The sequence below is a fragment of the Suricata suricatta genome, chromosome 8 (assembly GCF_006229205.1).
Source record: "Suricata suricatta isolate VVHF042 chromosome 8, meerkat_22Aug2017_6uvM2_HiC, whole genome shotgun sequence".
NCBI lineage: Eukaryota > Metazoa > Chordata > Mammalia > Carnivora > Herpestidae > Suricata > Suricata suricatta.
In genome coordinates this window covers 90,579,175-90,605,721 of record NC_043707.1, presented here as the reverse complement: position 1 = coordinate 90,605,721, position 26,547 = coordinate 90,579,175, and the positions used below count along the sequence as shown (strand labels likewise).

The 26,547-nt window shown below is 41.4% G+C and overlaps 1 protein-coding gene across 1 annotated transcript in view; it reads left to right on the top strand.

The window, feature by feature from the left end:
• The window catches only part of ROR1 (receptor tyrosine kinase like orphan receptor 1), a 42,174-nt gene extending 20,098 nt beyond the window's left edge, over positions 1-22,076 (top strand). Inside the window, exons 5-6 of the mRNA XM_029949048.1 lie at positions 2,725-2,936; positions 17,532-22,076. Of these exons, the coding sequence (XP_029804908.1) occupies positions 2,725-2,936; positions 17,532-18,959 (1,640 nt within the window). The 3' untranslated portion in view covers positions 18,960-22,076. The remainder of the gene's footprint in view (positions 1-2,724; positions 2,937-17,531) is intronic.
• The last annotated feature ends 4,471 nt before the right edge of the window (positions 22,077-26,547 follow it).

The following is a 26,547-nucleotide window of genomic DNA, read 5'->3' as shown; positions in this document are numbered from 1 at the left end:
TTTTGAATTCCCAGACCAAAGTTTTTATCTCTGAATTTTTTTCTACTCTTAAGAGTTAGGGGTAAAAATTGAGTGATTGAGTTGTAACAGGTACTTCCCATGTTATTTTATTTACTATTCACAACAATTCTATGAAATAGATATTACTGGTCTCATTTTATAGATGACTTCATGCAGAGAGGCTAAGTGCCTAATGAATATTACACAGATGATGACAAAGTCAGTCTTCAGAGGTTTCTGACTCTAAGACATACACTTCCTTTATTCTACCACACTCTCTAAAGTGTCTATAGATAGACAGATAGATCTTAGATAGGTAGGTAATCTATTCTGATCTATTGTATTCCTATTATAGAAGATCTATCTGCTAAACACTTTTCCATGTGATTTCTTTTTTTTTTTTATGTTTATTTTTGGGAGAGAGAGAGAGATGGAGGGGAAGGGAGAGGGAGACAGAGGATCTGAAGCAGGCTCCGCACTGACAGCAGAGAGCCCAACGTGGGGCTCGAATTCACAAATCATGAGATCATGACCTGAGCAGAAGTCGGATGCTCAACTGACTTAGCCACCCAGATGCCCCAACATGTGATTTCTTTCTCTCTGTCCATCTATGCACAGATATGCAGACACAGTTGTTATGAACGCACCCGAGACTGAGTTCCTAAGACAAGAATGACTACAGTGTTCTCCAGAGATGCCTGGCTTAAACGCTTACCTCCCACCGTATATAACGCAGGGAGTGAAAAGCCAGCACATCTAGCAAAGCTTGTGTCACTCCTCATCTTTCAGACCTTCCTCATCCTTCCTACCTTTGTGAAAGAAGAGAAATCCTACCATAAGAAAATGGGTGCCAAACAATAGCCTTTGTCAAATTACTGGCAGTGCAGTAGTTTCTAGAGCAGGAGGTATTAAAGCAAGACCAACAGAGGAGGAGTCCCGGTTTTGAATTACTAGCTGCATGTCCTTGAGCAAGTTACTTAACCACTCTGTGCCTCCACTTCCTTACCTGTAAAAACAGCCATAAGGATGGCATCTGCCTCATGGAGTTGGTTGTGAGGATTAAATTAATGAGTTCATTAAAAGTTATTACAACAGTACCTGGCCCACAGCTAACATGATTTTGTGCTAGAAGACACTCAGTAAATATTAAAGTTGTTATGTCTGTTACTCTCAATAAGCATATTTTACTCCTCCCCAAATCCCTCTGAGGGTTAGCCGACAGCACAGTCCCAGCACCCAAGTTTTGGTACCCCTCCCTGACTTCATGTGTTGAGTCTGTTTATGTAGGGAGAAGGCAATGTGATTTAGTTACTGCTCTATCTCACTGAATAATAGGTTCCCAAGGTATATGCAAACAGGGATGGTATATAGTCTATTCTCTTTTATTTGTACTAGGTAAGGTCCCTACTTAAAGAGACTTTCTGGGTTTCTTGACCACTCTAGTCATACCTCCCTTGTAGCATTTCTAACAACATATTGTAATTATCTTTTCTCTGTTTTCCTTACCCAAGTATTAGCTCCTTAAAGGCAAAGGACATATCATATTTAATTTTATATCCCCCTGTACCTAGAATAGTCCTTGGCAGTAGTAGCTTTTGTTTATTGACTTACTGAACAAGTAGGGAGATGGAGTGAATGGATACATGGTTAATTCTATGTTAAGTAAATAATCATCTCTGAATTTTGTGTCAATCTGAATTTTCATACCTTGGATTTTTCTTAAAGCAAAGTAGCCAGTGAGGTTAATGGTGATCAGGGCATGTAATATGTAACCCCTTTAATTACTGCCCATAATTCTTGTGTTTATTTTGTCAGTCAAATAATTTATTATCATATGCCCAAAGAATTTAAAGGTCAGACTCAAATCGATTTTTAAGAAGTATGCTTCATGTCTTCCTATACATTTTATATGCTTTTCCAACCAATGGCAGAGTAGATATATAAGATTTCAAAAATATACTTCAGAGTGTTAGCACTCATAATTATTGGGTTCATATGAAATCATTTAAGAAGAATTCCTGGATTTCAAAAAAGCATCAAGTTATGCAGTGAAGCTGTGCTTGAGGAAATTGTAGACACTTTCCAAAATAGATACTTTGCTCTTGCAGACGAGTAGAAGTGAGGCCCAGACAAGTGAATGATTTGCTCAAGGTCACACAGCTCATCAGAGACAGAGTCAAGTCCCCATATGCTCAGCCCAGTGGCTTTGTGGACACTGGGACCAGGACTCTTGAGTGATGTTGATTCTGGAAGGTGCAGGAGTGGCCCTGTAAGTCCAAACTAGCCAGGACAAGGGCATGATTTCTAGAACACCATATTGTGGTGGTCGATTCTGGCTAACAGCCACCTGAAGAAGAGCCCTGTGGTCCACATCAATGCCCCTGGGTGTGTACAGTCCTTTCCCATGACGTTTAACTTTAAAGGTGTTAGAGAAATGCAGGTCTTCTGCCAAAGAGCGGCAACATTAGAGGGGGACCCGTGCACGTGCAAAGGCCTCATAATGTCCCTCTGCAATTTTTAAACACTTGAACTTTAAGCTTTTAGACTTCAATAAATGATATTGAAGGTTTGATAGAACTAAGGTGTAATAAGCAATGGTTTCTTTTTTCTCCGGTGAATGTGTGTGTATAGAAGAACAGGAGGTCGTTTTAAACTCTGCAGTGTAATACCGTACACGTTATTCAAACTAGTATGACGTTTGCTCTTTCTTATTTCTGTACCCAGATTCAAAGGACTCCAAGGAGAAGAGTAAGATGGAGATCTTGTACATACTGGTGCCCAGCGTCGCTATTCCTCTGGCCGTCGCTCTGCTCTTCTTGTTCATCTGCGTCTGCCGCAATAACCAGAAGTCATCGTCACCGCCAGTCCAGAGGCAACCGAAGCATGTCAGAGGTCAAAATGTGGAGATGTCGATGCTGAACGCATATAAGCCCAAGGTAAAACCAGCAGTACAGAGCTGCCTCCGTTCTATAGGCTTCGGGCTAAAGCAAACCTTATCATTCCTCCCAGCTGAGAAATCAAATGATCTACAGTCAGAGTTCATTTTCAGCCGAACTGTATCCAAGGCAGCCGGAGCGTTCTTTCATCAGTGTGCGCACGGCGGTGTCGGGCCAGTCGGGTCACGGCCTTTCCATCAAGTCTGAGCTAGAGAGAATCCTTAGGACATCATCTCTCCTGAGGATTCAGAATATGAGCTGTTTTTCAAAATTTCCAAGAAGGAAATACCACACTCTTCCAATCAAACTGAAAGAGACAAACAGAGAAAAAGAAAGAAAAACATGATTTACTAGCTTCACTGTCAAAAAAATCCTTTCATTGCACAGTAGCGTACACAGACTATACACTTAAAAGTGGTAAGTTTTACGGGATGTGCCTTTTGCCACAACAATAAAACCTAAATTCTAACCCAGGACTTAGGTTCAGTTCAATGCCAAGTCTAAATCTGTTCCTCTTCGGTGTAAGCATATTTAAAGAGAAGTGTTATCTACCCTATAATCTTTGAATGCTGTTTTAGGATAGCCTACCTTAGCCTTCTCATCTCTTGCTAAATCAATCCACTTCCTTTGTTTTTCCTCCTCATCTTTCAGCATGTGGGCTGCTCCAGGTCTGGGCAAGGAAGCCAGGGTCACCGGCCCTTACCTTAAATGGAGCACACACACCACATCTTAAAGAAATACAGCAGAGGCTTTCTCTCCAGAAAGCCAGAACCTCAGTCCCAGCCCTCACAGCAAAGAGATTTCCTTTAAATAACTTAGAAAACATCCCAAAAGCCCATCTTTTCTTCTTATTCCAACTCCATAGGACATTCATTCGCTCATTCTATACAAATATTTATCCTCTCTGTGGGTTGGTGGCCATATTATTCGTTTGGCCTTCATAAGGAGAAGATGCATCACTTTAATAAGATTTTAGGGGGAAAAATGTCTTCGTGCTGAAATTAACTAATTCCTTTAACTCATAAGTACAGTTGCATCTTGGGACTGACACATAGCCCTCTTGTGATTGTAGTCTGCTATGCGGTTGGGTTTTATTTGTTTATTTAATTTAAAAAGTCTTGAAATATTTTTTTTGTTGTCCTATTTGTTGGTAAGGTTTTTGGATTTCTTAAATGTTAAAAAATTCATTTTTAAGTATTCTGTCCCAAGGAAAACCACAGTTCTCTAAAGTGGGAATTTTTAGCATTAAAAAAAAGAGTGAAGGAAACCTGAAGACCACAGTGTTTACACAAGTTACACACGTGGCTTGGGGTACAGGTAAAGGTGGAGGTGCAACCGTTTATGACATCCTAGCTCGCAGCTAGTCAGCTTACATACATTACAGGATGTGATATAACGTCATATTTAATCCTTATAAGGTACCTGAAGAAAATAGAGGTGTTAAGATGGCATATTCGTGAAGTAACGCCTAGTTGACATGTTATATTCCCCATACTTCAAAGTTCCAGTGCAACCGCCTTTATTCTGTGAGAATCTTACCCCATCATTTCTTTTCTTTTTAATGTTGAGTTATCTTTGAGAGAGCCTAAGTGGAGGAGGGGCAGAGAGAGACGGGGACAGGGGATCTGAAGCAGGCTCTACACTGGCAGCAGAGAGCCTGCTGTGGGGCTTCACCTCACAAACTGCATGATCATGACCTGAGCCAAAGTCAGACCCTCAATCAGCTGGGCCACCCAGGAGCCCCTCTCCGTTATTTCTGTTATTAAATGTTGAGAAAACTTAGAAATGCCAGAACTCTGGACAGGAGAGAGACCCGGATGGGTTTGGCTACAGCAGTCACTGTGCAAGAGCCACCATCCTGGAGGGGCAGACTGCTCATTGCTGTGGCAGGAACCACGGGAAGAGGCATTTCCATTTGGGAAAATTGTCAGTTTTGTAGGTCAGCCTCAATCTGCAACTCAATTCCATTTTTAGCAGAGGTTTGTTTTGCAAAGCATGACGTTCAATAGGCATGATGTTTTGGATTTGTGCTGTCTTTGAGATAAAGGTCTCAGAGAGCTTTCTGGCATAAATGGAGAAAGCTAATGTGGGTCGACTGGTACAAATTGTCAAGAACCACACCAGGAACTTTTATGGCCATCATCTTACTTAATCCTCACAATGATTCTGTAAGATAGGAGTTATTATTCCTACTGTACAACCAGGGTAAGTAAGACTCCTACAGATTAAGTAACTTGTCCAAATCCAAAGAGCTAGAAATTGGAGGAGATGAAATTGAACATGGGATGTTTCATGACTAAATAAAGTCCTTGCTCTTGCCTGGCCCCATAATAACTTCACGGAACACCTCGTGCTGGGAAGGGAGAGTGGGAGGGGGTCAGGCAAACAACCGAATACGATTCCATTCGGTCAGTTTGGGCTGAACACTAACCACAGGCATCACCCTGGCTTGTGATAAATCCTTAAGAGGCTTGTGTAACAGTCGCACATCTGAATGATAGAGCTCCAATCCTGCCAAAGGCATGTGAAATTTGGCCAGAGCAGTAATAGTCCTCTACCCTTTGTGGTTGTAGAGACAAATGTAAAATATACTGGGACCAATTTTCCCAAAGACTTGGTGAAGTAAACATTGTTTTCATCATTTCTGAAGGGTCCTTTGCAAAATCTGCCAGTGCCAAGATTTCTCCAACCCAGGGCTTAAAATTCAGCCTTAAATGTCTCTGAAATCATTCTGAACCACACTGGAAGTTGGAATGGCTCAAGTCTATTTGACTGGGTTGAGGAGGGGGAAAGGGAAACAACAAAAACAAATGCTAGCTCTTATTCTCTTACTCTCCTAAGAGCTTTGGCTCCAATCAAAGTTGAATTATTCTGCTGTTTGTTTTGGTTCTTACTGAGTGCCTTTCCTGGAAAAAGCACAAAGGACTTTGTAGACCTTAAAGAAAATTCCTAACTGTAAACAGTCAATCTCTAAAAGTGCTTTGAAAGGTCACTGACACATAAATATTACATGCACCTATAAAATCTAGAAGGAAGGAACACACATGAGGAAGAAAGGAAGAAAGAAAGAAAGTCCTCAAAACAAACTCCCTACCAGAGTAAAATCAAAAGGATATATGAAACCTGGGATGTAAAAGAATGAAGTATGGAAACTGGTCTGCCCACCAAGCCTTATTCTTATTTCTCCCTGATCAATTCAAAAGTCAGAGACTCCAGGGTTTTCATTGATCCAAATGAATATGGCCATCAGGGTTTAAATGGTTTCCTTCCTTCTCCACTTGCTGAGCTGCTAAAATCTGCAGCCGCTCCCACCACGTGTTTGGATTAAGAAGCTCTTCAGGGAGATTAGAAACCCACACCCTCCTGAGGAGACAATAGGAGTCCAGGACAGACTGGTTGATGGGCCTGGCTTGAGTCTCCAGAGAGGCGGATGAGGCTGTTGGAAGTCAGACCTCAAGGAGGGTTGAGTTTCCTTCTGACCTGTGGGGAAAGCAGTTCAGTGGACCCGAGAGGCACCTCTGCTCTGAGTTGTGAGAAGTCAGGCGATGGAGACGCCCCTCTAGCTCCACCCCAGCTGCCTCACAGCCCTGGGAAGCCACTTGGGCTGCGTCTAGCTTTTCTCAGTTTACGTATGAGAGCAGGCCCTGTCGTATAAGGGACTGTCAGTTTGTTTTCTTTTTATTGTGGTAAGCAGAAGATTTCAAGCCATTCAGTTGGATAAGATAACCTCCTATCTTTTCCATCATTAAAATCCCCTGATGACTCTTCTAGTGATGCATGAACTAAGTAGGATTTTTCTACATTGCATTACAAATTTTAGAATCCGAGTGGATGTTTTTTAAAAGTACCGTGGAAAATGAACCTTCTCCAGGAAGCTGGGAAACCCTAACTTCCCTTCTCCTGGATTCTTTTCCTTTGCCTTTCCCCCCAACTCCCCAATTGTCACGTGTCTGAAAAAAAGGGCAGTGTCAGTAAGGGGAAAAGCCTGTGGCGCCCTCTCCTTAGGGAGTGAGGAAGGTGGCTCAGCCTCCTGCTCAAGCATGGTGGCAGGGGTGGGGGGGTTCTGCCCTTCCACATGTGACTCACCTATGTGGGACTCCAGTGCACAGAGAGGTCGAGAGGTAGAGGAGTTTGAGAATGGAGGCCAAGGAGCAGTAGGTTGGGCTTGGGGAGGGCCACAGCCAAGGCATGAATCGTGCTTGGGTCAGACTCCTGCAGCTTCTGGCTGGCTGGTATCGACAACAGTTGGGGGAAAGCAAGATTCGCCTAGCGTTCGGAAGCTGGTGGCTCTATGTTATTTCTCAGTTTACCCTCATCTCTTACCAGCTTCTCTGTTTCTTCACATCCAGGCCGTTCCTCTCCAGCCAAAATAGTTGCTGAATGAACTGACATTTGATTATAGTCTCTGGGCCTGTCCCTTTTGCCAGCAACATACTTCTGTTTAGAAAGCCCTGGCCTATGGGTTATGGCCTGGCTACCCCTTTTGAACCCCTGACCTTACCCAGTGTCTTCACACTTGGTGCTAAAATGTCCCCAATAACTTTTCTACTCAGTCCTGAAAGCCTTTGTCTCCCCAGACAGCTCAGCTCATCATTTTATTGACAGGGCCCTCTACAGAATCACTAGTGATGTCATTCAAACCAAAGGTCTTTTCCAAGCCTTTATCCTCTTTAATTTCCCTGAAGCATTGGACATTCTGAACCACCAGCCTGAAATACTTTTTCTCTTGGCTTTCCTCCTATCCCCTCTGTTTCCTTCGCTGGTTCCTCCAGTTCCTCTTTTCTTCTCTCCCTCTTCTTCCTTCCCTCTCTCTCTCTCTCTCTCTCTCTCTCTCTCTCTCTCTCTCTCTCTCTCTCTCAGGCTGATTTCATCCTCTGGCATCGCTTTAGTTCCCACTAGGTACACATTCCCTAATCTAAAAGGACACATCTCAAGCTATAAAATTCTTGCTCCTGGCACCTAAAGATCCATAATCTCTAGGCCTAACATACTTTTCCAGCCACATTTTTTTCTTAGTCTATTTCTGGGAGATAGTTTGATATGCTCCAAAGGGCAAGGACTGAGAGGAGAGAGATGATTACAAATCTTGTCTCCATTGATTACTGGCCATGAGATCTTAAGCAAATTTTCTGAACCTTTGTTTCTCACCTGTAAAACAAGGGTACAAATAGGGGTGCCTGGGTGGCTCAGTTGGTTAAGCGTCTGGTGAAGGATCTGACTCTTGATTTCGGCTCAGGCTATGGTGTCATGATTCATGAGTTCAAGCCCTGCGTCTGGCTCTGCGCTGACAGTGCAGAGTCTGCTTGGAATTCTCTCTCTCATCTCTCTCTCTGTGCCCCTATCCCCCTACACCTCTCTCTTTCTAAAAATAAATAAATAAACTTTAAAGCAAAGAAACACACGATACAAATAGTACTCAGAGATGTTTCTTTTTCTTATGTGGAGGTTCTAGCCAGGGAGCACAGTTTCTTGTATACTCTTGACCAAAGATCAGTCCTTCTCTATCGGGGGAGGTCGTTTTTTTTGGCCAAGCAGGCAGCGTCAGGAGGGATGTGCATGGAGTGATGAGGGAGGAAGGGGACACCCCCTAGACAGCCCGATCAGCCAAGTCAGTCCTGGCGATCAATGGGGTGACCAATGTTGCAGGCAGATTACTCTCACATCCGATATTTTTGACAGTTTGAGATAGTGTATCTGGTACTTCACAGGTACCTGATTGCTATAAGTTACTGTTATTTTTGTTACAGTGATGATATGAACAACCACAAATATTTTACTCAACTACCAAATGCTGAGCACAGTATAAGACCTAGCAGCCACAGTATTAACTGGTGAGGAGAGAGGGAGGGAGGCACAGCAAAGATGTTAGAGGTAGCTCTTTGGACAGCTCTGCTATTCCATTCCTATTCAGTTAGCATAAATCCTGCCACACACCCTGTTGACACCCTGGATAAAATCCAACAGGGTGGAGAGGGTCTGACGAATAGGGCTGGGTGGCTTCCAGTACAGAGCCTCAGCTTCAAGCTACGTCTGTAGAAACTTTACTTCTGGGGAGAAGGAGTATTAGAAGTGGATATATTTTAAGTGGTATTACCAATAAACTAAAGTATATCACGGGCATTATCTCAATGGAATCTCTATTATGACCATATGAAATAGGTGCTAATTTGAGCCTGATTTGGGAGTAAGAAAACTGAGTCTTCAGGCTGCTAATAAGTGACAGAGCCAAAACTTGAACCCGGGTCTGTCCAGGTCCGGAGCCCATGTTCTTCCCCATTTCACTCTACTGCCATACTTTTCAGGTGGACCAAACACACGAGCTCAAGTTATGAGCATTTGGTACCTCAAGCTGACATTAAAATTACTGGCCTCTGGCAGTAGAAGCTCTCCCATTGACATTATCAAGTAGCTCCCACAGTATCAACCATGGTCACCACTAAACATTCAAACTAACCTTTAGAAAGTTATGTTGTAGAGAAAGTAGCTGCTTCTGAAGTTAAATCACTTCCAGAGAAGTGCAGCTGAACTCCAGGCAAATATGGCAAACTTTTGGTTGAAACTCCCTCCAGAATTTGGGGCATAAGCTGGAAGGAACTTAGTTCAGCTGAAGTCTTTGAGAATGTCTGTAACCTCCTGAAAAGAAATGCCTGTGGCCTTTAAGTTTTTAAAACATAGTCACTTCCATTTAGGAGTAGCACCCATTGCTTTACAATTCAAACCCTGCAGAATCGGGAAGATGCACAAGAATGGGAAATAAGCTTTGGAGTCAGGCAAGTTCTGTCAACAGCTAAGTCCAGAAACGAAGAAATCTCTATTTTATATACTCTCCAGGGCTCTTGTGCCCAGCAAAGGCTGCTGTAGAAAGGTTTTCTTCCCTTGTCCCAGTCAACTAATGGGGACAGCAGAGAATCAATAGGAGTGAAGTCTAGATCAGAGACCAAGAGCAACTATACCTTGACATTCCACTTTTCTACCAGTGGGCTTTATGCTTTTAAAATGCTGGAGCCCTTTAAGGATCAAATTGAAAATTGCCAATTATTCCTGAAAGAATGCTCCAGGTTTGCAGTGAGATGGAGTTGATTTGCATCTTGGCTTCACCACTTAATAGGTGCGCTTCTTAAGCAGCCTCTTAGATTCTTGATCCATAAAATGGGAATGTCATAGTATGAATTTCACGGGATGGTGATGAAGATTAAACAAGCTGATGTATGAAGCCCCTAGAGAAGTCCTTGGAAGACTCTGCTGTCCAGCATACAGCCTGCCAGCTGTGTGTTCATGTAACTAGTCTGTTTCTCACATTTTCCATCTGTAAAATGGAGTAATAGGCATAGTGACCAATTTCATGGGGTTGCTGTAAGGATGAAAGGGGCTGATATGTATACTTACAGCCTATAAAATATAAGCACTCCAAAATCAACTCACAGGCCTTATTATGGTCTCGGTGTCTAGTGCAGGACAAGTATTCGATCTGTGATAGCTATTATTAAACTCAAGAGGACAGACGTCTATGACAGGAGCTGTGTCTCCACTCTTCATGCTTCTCGCATGGGTCCTCATATACTATTCTATATGTATACTCTTTGTTATATAGCATATACAGTATCAGTTGACTGACTGATACAACCAGCTATTAAAAAAGGTCCCACACCATAGGCTGCACATGAAAATAGAATAAACTGATGACATAGCCCAAGCTATAGATATTTAATGTCAAAGCCTTGAATCTCACTAAGATAGTAGCACAATACAAACACAGTGAATACCAGTCAATGATGCTTATATTTTCTTAAGCTGCCATTTCCAGAGCATCTTCTGAAGCAAAGTATTATTTTCTCTGGCTCCTATAAGTCAAAATTGCTCAATCAGGTTCTTCAGACACATTGTGGTCACTCATCATGCAAGGACCAGGGATGACCTATTACCCCAAATCCCCCCTCTAATTTTAACGAGGCTGAGGACAAATGCCACTGTATTCAGTCCATAGTAGCTCAATTTCTCAAGATACTTGGGTCTGGCTAGAATCAGCAAATGCATAGCAAATGAGAGTTGTTAAAGGGCGTGGGAAAGGAGCCTGTATAAGGATGGCAGGGACTAGAGGGCATGGTTTGAGTCCATTGTATGAAAAATTCTGGCACAACTTTTTCAGTATCTGCCACTGAAGTCACTTTCCTGTCCTGAAGAACACCCTGGGCTCTGTTTCCCTCCCCCTCCTGTCACTCAGCTTTTTATCTGCATCCAACTTCAAGTTGGGCTCAAAAGTAGAGCATTCAGACCCTGTTCAGGTTAGAAGCCAAAGTCACAAATCCATGGATTAGTACTGCACATGAATGTTGGCCATCACGAAATCCTCCCCTCAGTTCCTACAGCAGTCACTTATGTAAAGTGAGCAGGAAATGGCAGGTTCGTCAGAAGCTTTGTCACCCAGAGGAATCATTTGAAGTGTATTATCACCGAAGGTGTAACTTCTCAAAAGTGGAACAAGATAAAGTCATTGAGTCTGTCCTCCTTATCCATCTACCACCTACCTAATTACAATGTAAAAAAACTCTATTCCTGGTTCATTGCTTTCATATCCAAAGGTAATAGATCTGAAAGGATCGAATGTCCCCACTTAGTATTTTGTCACTCAGGTGAAGGAAGCCACAAACATCAGCCTGGTCTCCATCGGCCCTTTAGACAGGACTGCAAGAGTCACATCTGACTCACATGTAAATGACTGTCATCTAAAATGTTCTCCCTTCATTTTCCTCCTACGAAGCACTCATTAAAACCCTAATACAGTTGCTCTTCACAAATCTAAGGAAAGAAGCAGATTTGGATTCTAGAACAACGTATCAACTTCTACTCAACTTTGATTTTTCTACACCCCCCCCCAATTATAGAATTTTTTAAACCTCAGTGAGGCAGATGTGTGTTTACTTTGAGAAGTAAAAATGTTAACATTTAAACTGAAAGCCTGTTTCAGTTTTAAGGTACTTAATTGCCTTACAGCATATAATAAACTGAGTCCATCTTGTCATTCAACTAATGGAAGGAGTGATAAAGAGATAGGAGCCCAGGACCCTATTCATTTCAGTTTTCCTTTGTACTTAGTTTACTTTGGCACTGTGCCTCATGTGTATTTTACACTTCTTTACATTTTGTACATCCCTGTATGACAAATACTTGTCAAACAAAAACTAAACAGATTTATAACCCCTTAACTTGAAATGAGCCAAAATTGGGCTGCCAAAACTTTATGACTTCATTTTCTTTCATAGTTTTCCACGACATTGGGTTCAAACAGACAAACCCCACTTGAGGTCAAGCAGAGGTCATTTCACTTTCATTACTAAAATATAATTTACAATATGCCAGACCTAAACAAGTTTAGCCTAAAGGGTTTATATAATGTAAACCATCTGTTCCTCAACAATACAGCTAATTTCCTGCCGTCACTGTAGGGTCTACTGACTGCTTCTTTAAGGGTTTTTATGATTTTTTAACTAGTTCAGGATTTATGTAAAATTTGAAAATGAGTCTATAGTTAAGGCACATTTGTACCAAGTAACCTGAGCGTTTTAAAAATGCAAATCACTCTGTAAATTATTCCCCAGAAACTAAGCTCTGAGCGGTTTTTCTGGTAACTTCTAGGCCGGCTGCCGCACAGGTGTTCCCAAGAAAGGTTTTGTGAAATCTGCCATTTTAGTTGCTTTCTGTGCTTCGTCCAGAGCAAATCCCCAAATCTGGTTATGACAGGCTCTGGTGAGCTGTTCCTTCCTTCGATAGGCTAGAGAGGAGCTGGGACTATGAGCAGCCCCATGGACCATGGGGCGAGGTAGGATCCGACAAGACACACTTGGGGTCAAAATACACGCTCATGTGTCTGAACAGGGAAAAAGAACAATTGCAAATCCATAGCGACCCCACACTGAAGGCTGACCTCACAGCCCTGTGAGGCGTCGGGTCCCAGGCTAAGCCGCCAGAGACCTTCTGTGTCAAACTGGGATCGGCCGCCAGCAGGCTTCTCTGGTTTCAGACAGAAATGGTGTGGCCCAAAACAGAAGGGCTTGCAGTGCAAGTGTGGTTCTTTTGGCTCTTCTAGAAATTCTTGATGCTTTTCAAGCCTCTTTCTCCATCTGTAAAATGGTGAGAATAAGAGTTCTTTTTCCAAAGGCAATAGCAGAGAACTAATTTGCTTACCTCAGTGGAGGAGAATGCAGCCGGTCTTAGCCATGAAGCCCCAAGGGCCGTGTGTCAGGCTGGTGCCAAGGTCCTGTCCACCCGTCTTCTCTCCAGTCCCCAGAAGCCTGGCTAGCTTGTCCTGTCTGCCTCCATCTACTCTTCCACGTGGGTTCTCCCTTCCTCCACCTGTATGCATCTCCCAGAATCCTAGAGGAGCAGGCTACATGCCACTCAAACTGTACCCATCTTCGGGCTCCAAAATTAACTCTGTCTTGAGATTGAAGATTTTTAAGATTTCAAGATGGCTTTTTGGTTTTTGTTTTTACTAATAAATACAGGCAAACAGAGAAAGATTAAAAGGAGGAAATTTAATGCATCTTTAATTTTTTTAATGTTTATTTATTTTGAGAGAGAGAGAGAGAGAGAGAGAGAGAGAGAGAGAGAGAGCATGTGAGCGGGGGTGGGGGGGCAGAGAGAGAGGGAGAAAGAATCCCAAGCAGGCTCTTCACTCAGTGTGGAGCATGATGCGAGGCTCGATCCCACAACCTGAGATCATGACCTGAGCTCAAATCAAAAGTTGGATGCAACTGACTGAGCCATCCAGACGCTGCAAATGCATTAAAGAAAAACATAAAGGGAATTATAGAACACTGACTAGAGGGACTTAATGCTATAAATTGATCTAAGTCATTTGCATTTACTCCATTTCCTGGATTACTTCCACAGTAAGTATAATAAGATCAATTTAAAGATTACTTACCAGGTGGAAATTACTTTCATACATTGTTGCATTTAATCCCTAGTATAACTGTGGAAGTTGAAGATCATTTCAAGGATATGAAAATAGAGGTTCAGAAAAGTTCAGAAACTCACCCAATGTCAACCAGCTAAGATATAGGACCTATCCCACAGGATTATTGTCTTAAATGAGTTAATATTTGTTAACTGCTTAGAATAGTATCTAGCACATACTGAATGTTATATAAGTATTAACTAATATTAATAGAAAGCAACATGTCCAAGATGCAAATTCAGATTGGTATGATTCCAAAGGCCACACTGTTTGAATACAGCACACTTCCTATGGGTTAGTTCCAGCGGGGGCAGGAAAAGGCAGTAGTCCCAACTCCTAATATTCCTTGAGTTTAGCTATGAATTACTATATTCCCTCAAAAATTTTTACTACTCAGTCCCATACCCTTCTCTCCTACCGAAGCCTGGAGATCCTGTTTAGGTCCAAAAGTAAGTAAATACCTCCTATGCCATTCAGGGAACCTTCACATAAATTGGATTCCTTTAAATCATTAGGGAAAATTGTGATAGAAATCCAATCTTAACATCATGCAGAAGAAATTCACCTTGGATTAATCTTCCCACAAGAGCAAAATCATCTCAGGGGAGCCTGGGTGGCTCAGTCTGTTGAGCCCTGCATGGATGCTGAGTATAAAGTCTGCTTAAGATCCTCTCTCACTTTCTTTCTCTCTCTCTCTCTCTCTTACTCTCTCTCTATCTCTCTCTTTCTGTGCTTCTCCCCAGCTAGCACTCCCTTTCCCTTTAAAATAAATGTATTTGACAGCCAATTTGACAATAAATTATATTTAAAAATAATAAAATAAATGAAATGATAAAAAAATTTTAAAGCAAAATCATCTGAGCGCTACAAGAGAAAAACGTAGGGTTGGTTCAAAAGGTTGCTTTTCCTATACTCCATCGCTGCTCCCCCAGAGGAACAATGTATCTCCCAGAAGAATCCAATTCCTATAAGCAAAAGGAAAAATAGTGGACAGACCTGTGATTGCCATGAAATTTCCATATTCGATCAGATCAAAGATTGGTCATATGTTTTTACTTTTTTCTTGGTTCAAGAAATTTTAAAGTATAAAAAAGCATGAAGTGAAAAATCTCTTCACTCTGTCCCTTCCACCCAGTTCCCACCTCTGTTCTCCCCCAACAGCCACTGCTGTTTCCTGAGAATCCTTCTAGAGTTTCTTGACAGATATGCAGATAAGCATGAATATATTCATTCTTTTTCACCTCCTCTTTCACAAAAGCAGCATACAACATTAACTATTCTTTTGCTTTTTATTTATTTTTAATTTTTTTAAATGTTTAGTTTTGAGAAAGAGAGAGAGCGAGTGAGCAAGTTGGGGAGGGGCAGAGAGAGAGGGAGACACAGAATCTGAAGCAGGCTCTAGGCCCTGAGCTGTCAGCACAGAGCATGACACGGGTCTCGATCCCACGAACCATGAGATCATGACCTGAGCTGAAATCTGGCGCTTAAGGGACTGAGCCACCCAGGCACCCCGCTTTTTATTTTTGACTTAGCAATAGGATTTTGGAGATCTTCCATATCTGCACACGGAAAATGTCCTCATTCTTAAACTATATGATACTCTATTTATTAGCTCTACCATAATTAATATAACCAGTCTCCTTTAGGTAGACATTTAGGCTGTTTCTAATCTTTTGTTCCTGCAACGCTATAATGAATAGGACTGGATCAATAAGCTTTAATTTACTGCATGTTTAAAGCAATGTGTTATTACTTTCAGCAGAAGTAACTTTCCTGTAAGGTATTTGCAAATACAAACCCCTTGAGATCTGCTTTCATGAATAAATGAGACATATTTGTAATAGGAAATATTATTTGCATGGGCAAATTAATGTTTCAAAATTCTCAATTTTACTTCATCCTCTTAAGTGGATATTTTGCTGCATGTTTATTTACACTTCTATAATTAGGTTAATGGGCATTTTGCCCTGGAAAATCAGCCTCCAACAGAGCTAATCATCACAAATTTTAAGTTAATACAATTTGGATTGAGAAATATTACTTAGTTTTCTAAACTGTTGTTTTAAACTCTATACAGAGAGCTCTGAATTCCATATGTATTTGCCATATTGCCAGCTTTAATTGGAATACTCAGAGAATAATCTTTTAAATTATTGAATTATCAAATTCTTGAAGTGCAGAGATTATTTTTTCAATTAGTTTATGTACAAATGCATTGCTTTTATGATCTTTTTCTTAATAAATTCATCTAAAAGTCAGGCTAGATTTGAAGTAAATTTCAAAAATTACACCCAAGATCAAATGTCACAATTTAATACTTGTTTTCATTGTGAGATAGATGCTTCACCCCCCCCCCCAATCTGTCTTAAGGTCAATCAGTAAACAACCCCCTTGTGAAGCTGTAAGATTATCAATTGGTATGGTTATCAAGGGCAAATGCCTCCCTTCAAGGAACTGAAATCTGATTGAGAGGACAAAATATTAATAAAAAGAACAGCAGCAGCAAGGTAAGAACGAAAAGTTAAATAGCCCTTACCATGTGTCAGACATCATGCTGAGTACTTTACAAATGTTAATCTATTAGAAATCCATAACAACCCTACAAGATTAGTACAATTATTATCAATTAGTATCATCCCATTTTACAGATGAGGAAATTGAGGCAGAGGTTGGTTAAATACTGTACCTAGAGTCATACAGCTGGTAAGTGGGAAGGCAGGATTCAAACTCTAATTGTCTGACTGCGGAGGCCATGCATGTCATGAGCCGCCTCACTGCCTCTTGCATGTGGCATCATTCAGACACTAATGCTGTCTACGGCCATACCACCCTGAACGCGCCCGATCTTGTCAGACACTAATGCAAAAGGACTCCAGAGGAGGCAAAGAACATAGTCGTCAGGAAGAGTTTCAGAGAGGAAACTGATAAGCAGAGGGGAGCAGATTCCAAAACTCCCTACCTCTGCTGTGAGCACCTCAGGAGGACAGCCTTTCTTTGTGGTTTCTCTGGCTTTTCCTATAATAAATATCCTGAGAATAAGAAAGCATTGCGGTGACAGAGGTGTTAGGCAAGAATGGCCATGGTGTTTAAGGGTGGAGACTGAGAAGACCCAGGTAAGTAACGTGATGCTATCATATAGGGAAGTGGCAAGGGTCCACGGGTTAGGACCAAATCACACACACTCTATGTGCCAGGCTAAGAATTAAGGCTGCATCCTCTCCAGTGGCGCCTCTCACACTATATTGTTCACTGAAATCACCTGGGATCTTGTTAATTGCACATTCTGATCCAGGTCTGAGGTGGGCCCAGGAGCCCTCATTGGTAATAAGCTTCAGCGATGCTGATGTTGCTGGTCCCAGGCCCACACATTGAGTACCAAGATGGTAGGCTTGGCAGGAAACTGCCATTGGAGTAGGGAATGTGGATGAGGGGTGAGGGAGGCAGAGCAGAGTGATAAAAAGTCATCTGTGGTACCTCCTCTAAGTTGTGGCCAACAATTTTAAAGACTTATAGACCGACAGTGTTTTACTCAGTCTGATATCTAGAACCTTTCTCAATGTGCCCCAAGCCTCCTTTCAGATGCCACGTTGTCTTGCCTTAAGTGTTTTAAACTACACTTTCCCGTTCTTTCTATACAGAGCAAGGCTAAAGAGCTGCCCCTCTCTGCTGTACGTTTTATGGAAGAATTGGGTGAATGTGCCTTTGGAAAGATCTATAAGGGCCATCTCTATCTCCCAGGCATGGACCACGCTCAGTTGGTTGCTATAAAGACCTTGAAAGACTATAACAACCCCCAGCAATGGACAGAATTTCAACAAGAAGCCTCCTTGATGGCTGAACTACACCACCCCAATATCGTCTGCCTGCTGGGTGCTGTCACTCAGGAACAGCCTGTGTGTATGCTCTTTGAGTATATGAACCAGGGGGATCTCCATGAGTTCCTTATCATGCGCTCCCCGCACTCTGATGTTGGCTGCAGCAGTGATGAAGACGGGACTGTAAAATCCAGCCTGGATCATGGAGATTTCCTGCACATCGCAATTCAGATTGCAGCTGGCATGGAATACCTGTCTAGTCACTTCTTTGTCCACAAGGACCTTGCAGCTCGCAATATTTTAATTGGAGAGCAACTTCATGTAAAGATTTCAGACCTTGGGCTTTCCAGAGAAATCTATTCTGCCGATTACTACAGGGTGCAGAGTAAGTCTTTGCTGCCCATTCGCTGGATGCCCCCTGAAGCCATCATGTATGGCAAATTTTCTTCTGATTCAGATATCTGGTCCTTCGGGGTTGTCTTGTGGGAGATCTTCAGCTTTGGACTGCAACCGTATTATGGATTTAGTAACCAGGAAGTGATCGAAATGGTAAGGAAACGGCAGCTGCTACCTTGCTCGGAAGACTGCCCGCCCCGAATGTACAGCCTCATGACGGAGTGCTGGAATGAGATTCCTTCCAGGAGACCAAGATTCAAAGATATCCATGTCCGGCTTCGGTCCTGGGAGGGACTCTCAAGCCACACCAGCTCCACTTCTCCTTCGGGAGGAAATGCTACCACGCAAACAACCTCCCTTAGCGCCAGCCCAGTGAGTAATCTCAGTAACCCCAGATATCCCAATTATATGTTCCCAAGTCAGGGTATCACACCACAGGGCCAGATTGCTGGCTTCATTGGCCCACCAATACCTCAGAACCAGCGATTCATCCCCATCAGTGGATACCCAGTACCTCCGGGCTACGCAGCGTTTCCAGCCGCCCACTTTCAGCCAGCGGGTCCTCCCAGAGTGATTCAGCATTGTCCGCCTCCCAAGAGTCGGTCCCCCAGCAGTGCCAGTGGGTCGACTAGCACTGGTCATGTGACCAGCCTGCCTTCTTCGGGATCTAATCAGGAGGCAAACATTCCCTTACTACCACACATGTCGATTCCAAATCATCCCAGTGGAATGGGTATCACCGTTTTTGGCAACAAATCTCAAAAACCGTACAAAATAGACTCAAAGCAACCATCTTTGCTAGGAGACTCCAATATTCATGGACACACCGAATCTATGATTTCTGCAGAACTGTAAAATGCATGACTTTTGTAAATGTGGTATACAGGAAAAACTAGAAAGCCGTAGAAAAGGTTTAAATTCAAATGTTTTTATTAAAGTAAGGCTCTCACTTAGCAGACATTGCAACAAGTATCTTCTGTGAAGTTTAACTGTGTCTTACCAAGCAGGGTGGACACCAGCCAGGAAAAGAAAACGTCGTGGGATTAGCACTCCACCAGGGGTACGTGGCATGGCATTGGATCAGTACATCTGATTTCACGTACTGAAAACTGCAAACCAGTGAAGAAGAAAAGAATCTCGTGACTAAATATCAAACCAAAAAGGAAAGTCAAATGGTGCTTTGTGTATTCACGTCCGTTCACCACGACTGGTCTCTCCCCAAAATGTATATACCGTAGCATTTGTCTACCTGCTGTCTTATCTTCAGGACAAATGTTCAGGAATTATGTTGATTCAATTTCGACTCTATGCATTCTTGTATGGAAATGATATTCAGAATCAATGAGGAAACTTTAGCAAAATTTGAAATCCCAGATGGAAACGAGCCATAAGACAAGTGTAAGATCCCTTAGGGCCATCTACACAGTGGGGCTTCTTTGGGAAGGTACAGAGTGCGGCTCTTTGTGAATCTCCTCTGCTGATCACCGAGGCCTTTTCCACAGTGTGTTTACACAAGCCCTCCAAATCACATAGGGCATCAGACCATAAGAAGGCTAGACGTGATGCTGGAATTGATTATTGGTTGATAGTTCACTCCATTGCATTAGAGATGAGGAACCCAAAGGAAGCACAGTCAGGAAAGTGGCCCCTCGACCTAGATCAGCACCCATGCGAGAGGAACAAGAGTCCCCACGGGGACAGCCTCACAGGAACTTCCCTGGAGCAATAAGATTGAAGAATAGAGGTGTGGCTGCAGACCAGCTCATTAGTGCTTACAACAGCCTGCATAGTTGTCCCAGGTGTAGGGGGCTCACCATCAGTGGACTCTGGGGAAGCAGGAAACCCTATGATACCAGTATCAAGTTAAAGTCCAGTATCAAGTTAAAGTTTCTCTCACCTTTTTTTTTATCTGATCTGGAAATATTCATAGATTTTTTATTCCAGCACCAGGAGTTATGACCATATATTCATAGCGTTAGTTGGAATCCAAAGACTATGAATTCTATTTTGTAAAATATTACAGTATTTTTTTAAAAAACAGGTACTGGATTCTCATTTCAAAGATGACCATGAATTGAATTTTTGAAGCTGGTGAATAGAAGCAATATAATCATTTTTGCCTTAGGAGGGAGCATCAAATGTGCATTTCATGCCACTTACCTGCTAGCCACCTTTGCCAAGTTTCGAATTCTTATGGGTTTTAAGTTCTATATAGAAAGGAATGTTATGTTAGATTTTTCCCTTGTTAAAAAATAACTCCTTTATTCTAAGAACAATGTCTCCAGGTCTCATTTTTCAAATTATTTTATAGCTAAAGAGACTTACAAAGAGACTTACAGGATATAAAATAATTCCTGGAAATGATATTTGATGAGGAGAATGTAAAGCACATTGATGTTTCATTTTTTAAAAAGAAAACAAAAAGAAATGCAATTAAGATGAGAAATCAAGGAAATCTGTTTACCAAATGTGTTGCAATTTTCCTAAACACTGAATCTTCAAACAATGAACATGGACTTATCAGAACTGTGAACTCAAAAAAAATTGGCTGTATCCAGTTTTATTGAAAGATAAATATTTTTGTGGCATAAGTAAGCTGGTTCAAGAGTTACATTTCTTAACTTTAGGTAGAGGAGAATATTTGGATCCTTTTGTTGCTATGCAACTGTTTAATGATGGAGATTCAAACCACAATTTTGTATATCATACGACAATCAATTGTTTTCCAAGAATATTTATTTTAAGTAAACACGATTTCAGTGAATCTGAGTTTTTCTAGGAGTCCCTTAAAGGGAAATTAGCATTCCGTGAGCCAATAAAATAAGTACTCTGGAAAAACATTACTATGGTTAAAAAATAAATTCAAGTTAGTTTTTTATAAAGAACTATAACATTTATTTTAAACATTTTATAATTACTGAAGTCATTAAGGTGAGCAAACCAAATTTCACAACCACTTGTAATAATGTATTTTGTGATAGCACTGTGATACTACATAACACAGTCCGTTTTGTATTAAAATGGTATTTTTTTTCCACAAACTGAAAAAATGCTTTGTTGACAATGTTTTGTAAGATGACTTTATTTTCAGATCTTTTTCTTTTTTTTCCTTTTTTTTTTTTTTGCACAAAACTATGTTTATGGTTTGTATCACAGAAGTGAAAATATATCTCTGCATTTTTATATCCGGTCTGTTTCTTTGTTTCCTTTGTTTGTTTCTTTTGAACTCCATATAGATTGTCTTCAAATATATCATGGCAATATTCAGATATCTTGCCCTCCCATATCTTTTCTTATTTTCACTGCATGCATTTAATCACTGTATTACTTAATGTTTGATCTGTTGTTATGGGCATTTCAAGTAGACAAGCATGGATGTAATGACAAAAAGGCTATTTTATATTGAGGATATGTGCATTTGTATTTCACACACCAGCGATGATATTAAACACTGATTACTTTATGCTGCTGTTTATTAAAAATGTTTACCATTTAATATTATTTCCTGAAAATTGCTATCATGGAGGTATTTGGGGATTTTAATATTATTTCTCCTAACTATTGACATTTCATAAAAAAAGGAATCATACTTCTTATTTACTGTAATTCCTATTTCATTGAAATGATTTTTTAAAGTAGGCTTTTAAAATAGATTTGGGCATTCTTTTGCCACAGACCACAGGTGGAAGGGAAAAACTCCCAGTGATCTCATGACCATAAACTATCCAACTATATATGGCAAGATTTTAGTTTTTAAAATCAAAATAATATATTGAATAATTACTTTACAACCAAATGGAATGTAAAAATTGGTTTTGAAAGTTGCATCCTTTTCTGCCTTGTTTCCGTGTGAACTTAGACATCAAAAATCGTGTCTTTGAACTCTGAAGAAGAAAAAGCTGTGTACATCTTATCATGTTCAACTTAGATTCCAACCATACTGATAAAATAAAAAGAAATGTGGCCATTTAATTGTCACAGCTTATCTTTATGACCTTCTTTGCCCAAAAGAAAGAGTTCCCCATCTGGCAATTAATACACACTGTCAAGGAAAATGAGTATCATTATGAAAGTTCAAAGAACTTGTCCATTCTGCTCTTTAATACAGAAGGGAATACAATAAAACCTTCAGGGCCTTATCCATCTGTTTTAGGTACAGTTCTTGTCACCACCTCAGCGATCAAACTCAATAAAGCAGTCACCTCTCTTGGCAGTGAGATGGATGTCAGGTTGGGTTTCTCCCTCTCATGTGAATTCCTCAGTCTGCCCTTCACTCCTATTTCCTACTGTCTCTCCAGGCTCTTCCCCTCCCACCATCCCCAACCCTTCAAGTCTGTGATTTCGGCCTTACCCTAATCACCAACATCTGCAAATGTGCAGCAGCACCTCAGATAATGCCTACTACAAACCACTAACTATTGATTAAAGGGAGCTCTGTTATCTACCCATCCCAGTGGTTCACAGAGTGTGGTCCTCAGACTAGCAGACCTTGGAACTTACCAGAAATGCAAATTCTCAGGCCCGGCTTTAAAGCCCTAAATCCAAAATTCTGGGGGTGGGACCCACAATTTGTGTTTTAACCAGCTCTCCTGTAACCTAAACATTGAGGTGGCGAGTGGGGGCAGGGGATACAGTCATTACATCCTTAGAAATGTATGTGTAAGCATTTAATAACACATTTGCCGCTTTGGTTCCTCTTAAAGAAAATCAAGTTTTACTTAATGGAAAATTTAGCACTAAAATCCTTTTGCTTTAACCACTTGGCAATTGGTTATATGTCTTGTAGTTGTTCTCTTGGATAGAAAACTAATAGCCCCAGCCTTTGACAAGACTATCTTGTCTAGTTCACTAGAGGCCCCTATTGCTGGATAGTAATCAAAAGTTTTTTCCTTCATATGGACAAACTCAAAAGACTTGGTCTCTTAGTGTACTCTCTCTGACTCGTTGCAGTGATGATTAACACAACGAAAAGCGCTCTCCTCTGTGTTGCAGCTTCACGTCTGGGTCAGGGATGGGCTGTTCTCTCTTGGAAGGAAGAAAGATCCAGCTCTTAGTAAGCATGGAGCAGAAGCAGCTGCAGAGGCTCCCCCCTCCCCTGAGCTTCCTGTGACAAGCTGACCCAGAGGCTGGATGCAGTCACCTGTGGCGCATTGCACTGTGTTCTTTGGCCAGTTGCAGACCAGGGGACCTCACTGGCTGGCTGTGAGGGTTTCTCTGCTCCCCACAGCCTGCAGAGACTGCAAGCTCTGAAGGAGGACAGTGAGGAGCCACGGGAGGTGCTAGAGGTGAAGCCCATACTCTTCCTAATTTATACGGCATTTTTTAAACCAATAGTTCAAACGCTAAGGAGGAAATGCTAGATTAGAAGAGAAGGAGCAAGGGATCACACGAGGAACATGTTTGCAGCCAAAATATGACTGCACCTGAAGTTGGTTACCGTAAATGCCAAGAGTATTAAGGAGTCTGTTAACTCAGAGGAAGGAGAGACTTACAAACCATCAGAGTTCTCAAGGTCATTGTAATCCCCTAGGAAATTAGGCAGGGAAGGTTTAAAAAATAGAGACATACAGGGAGAAAGTCTGCTGACATATTTATGACTAGCTGAATCGTATGCACCTATGACATGCATTTTCACAAACGAGTACTGTAACATTTGCTGACAAGGTTTGACACGGTGCAAAGCCTCACCAAAGTGACCAGGTTAGTAAATATTCTTATCCAGGTACGGTAAAGTTAGAAGAATGCTCCTCTTTAAAATTAGACAAGACATCCTTTACATTTTGAAAAAGACCAGTATCCTGACATGCTGAGTAAAGACCATTCAAGAAATACTCAATTTGAAGGAGAATGGTTCTTAGTATCAGTCTTTGTTGGACCCGTGCTCTTGACCGAAATTCATATCCCATGCAAAACAGAGCTTGCTGCACACAGCCATAGATTAGTGCTAAAGCTCTCCCTGACCTTGAAGGCACATGGATTTTGCAGCAGAAATGGAGAGAGGTCAGGCTTCATCCTACAGCAAGTGGTCCTTGACCAATACAGTCCTTGGACAGCAAAACGGTCATCTCAGCTATCATCTGGGCCCATTTTAATACAATTTCCTGAAAGGTTTCTTTTGAGTCTATACCCATTAAGATCACTTGAAAGAGACTGAAACACCCCAATTGCAAGATCTAGTTGTTAACTAAGAATCAACCTAGGGAGACTGAAACTAACCATCGGGCAGAATGAAAGCTTGGGACTTGTTCATACTTCCAAAGTTCACTCTGGAAACAGAGTGTGTTCATTGTATTGATCAGCTTGGCTGTGGTGATACCTCCAAAATCTCAGTGACTTGCATTATGTTTACTTCCCATTCCTGTCAGTCAGCAGAGGTAGGTCTGGGGCTGCAGCCCTGCTCCTTATCAGTAAAATGTTGTAAATGTAGCACACAGGCCAGGAGTAAAGGTTCTGATGTCACACTGTCTGGGCTTAAGTCTCCATTTCTCCCTTGGTAACCATGCAAATTGAGACATGTTTCTGAACTGCTGTTTGTTCATCTGTGAAAGTATCTACTTCCTAGGATTGAAGCTGATTAACCTAAATGAGCTAATTTATGTGAGCTTCACAGAAGTACACCTGACACAAAGTTATCAAAAAAATAAAGTCTAGATAATTTTATGGTATTTTTAGGGTATCTACCTTTCAGACTTGATACAGCATTCAATGAGAATATATATAAATATGTTAAGAAGTATCTGGCACATAGTAGGTGCCCAGAAAGTGGTAACGTTGCTATTATTCAATGTGTTTTAAGCAACTTTTGTAAAGGGATATATTATTTTCTAATGTGGTAAGATATTTAGAGCACAAAATATTCCACCTAGTTATTTATGCGCACACTATAATGTAGAACACCCAGTACTAGTGCCAGTGAGGTGGGGGTGGGCTTAGCCCTTCAATAATTTCCATCATTTTCCTTAAAACCGGCCCTAATAAACATACACTAACTAAAAACAGCTTCAGGACACATCCCCCGACCATCCCTGTGCCATATGTCATCCCGTAAACCCCCAAGCTGATTGCCACCTCAAAGCTTCTCCCATGTTGGAATTCTGGAATCATCCCTGGGGGCAACTAAGAGCACCATGAAGATCTGTATTAAACCAGTCTATGTGAAGGAAGCCCTGAACAATTACATCTTTTAAGCAGATCCCAACCCCCCTACACACACACGCGCACACACACACACACGCAGTCACAGTTGTATTAGACCATATTAAATGCAGTATCTCTCAACAGTTGGTGTTTTCATGTGGAGAATGAAATAAAGGGAGACCAATCCTCTTAAAACATTTGAGCGTATGGAAAGGGCTGCATTCCTTCATTATCCACCCAAATCCTCTCCTAATGGAATTCTGGGCACTACGTTTTAGAACTTGGATTACGGGGTTTGGGCACCAGCCTGCCAGGGAAAACAAATTGGGCTCCTTTAAACACCAAGTTCCAAAACAAGTAAACAGCTGTTATCAAGTTGTCTATGTAATTCCCACCCTGAAAATGCCCTCAAGGCCCAAGCCTGAAAATGTCCTCAGTGCCCAAGGTAGGGTGACCTAGCTGTGGCAGTTTGCCAAGAATTACCCCAATTTTACCGCTGAAAGTCCTTTTCCCCAAGAGAACTATGCCCGGGCAAAACTGCACTCCTGGTCATCCTATCTGAAACAAAGAATATAAAATCAAAGCCAGCATGTGTTGCTTCTGAGCTCCCCTCTGTTAGGCAGACACAAATTCAGATATGAATAGTGATCCACGGGCCCCTGCATCTCAGGTACCTTATGGAGAGAGAGACTAAATTATTCTATAATTAACACAATTCTGAAATTTGAAGGAATCTGCACCTTCAACTTTACAAAGGGGAAGGAAGCACTTCTTTGAGCTTAGACTTTATAAGCTAAAATAAAATTTTTAAATGAGAAATTTTAGGAATCTAAGTCGCTGAACTATGCTGCCCATCTCTTTCTTCCTGTTTGATCTTTGAGGATTAGCATTCAGTATTTTTCATGACATTTATATTGAGGAAGGAATATAAGATTATTAAAAGCAGAGAAACTCAATATTGGGAACACACATCAAAAGGTCTTCAAGACAAAGAAGGGATCATATGATTTGAAACCAGTTACTAGAAGCATGTGTGCTGCAGTTCATATTCTAGTTAGCGTAACAGACGTCAAAATATGATTTAAAACACTTCTCACAGCTGAGCTGACATTTGGCGATCCCCAGCCTTTTTTTGTTCTTGAGGATGGGGGTTCAAATCCAAATGAGGTTAACACTTTGTACTGGTACATATTCCTGGTGCATGAGGAAAACAGTTTTTTAGTTTAAGTAAAATGAAAACATCTGTCCAAGTCCTGAGGGAAGGACTTGTTTTTAAAAAGAGGGGGAAGGGACGCCATAAAAGCCG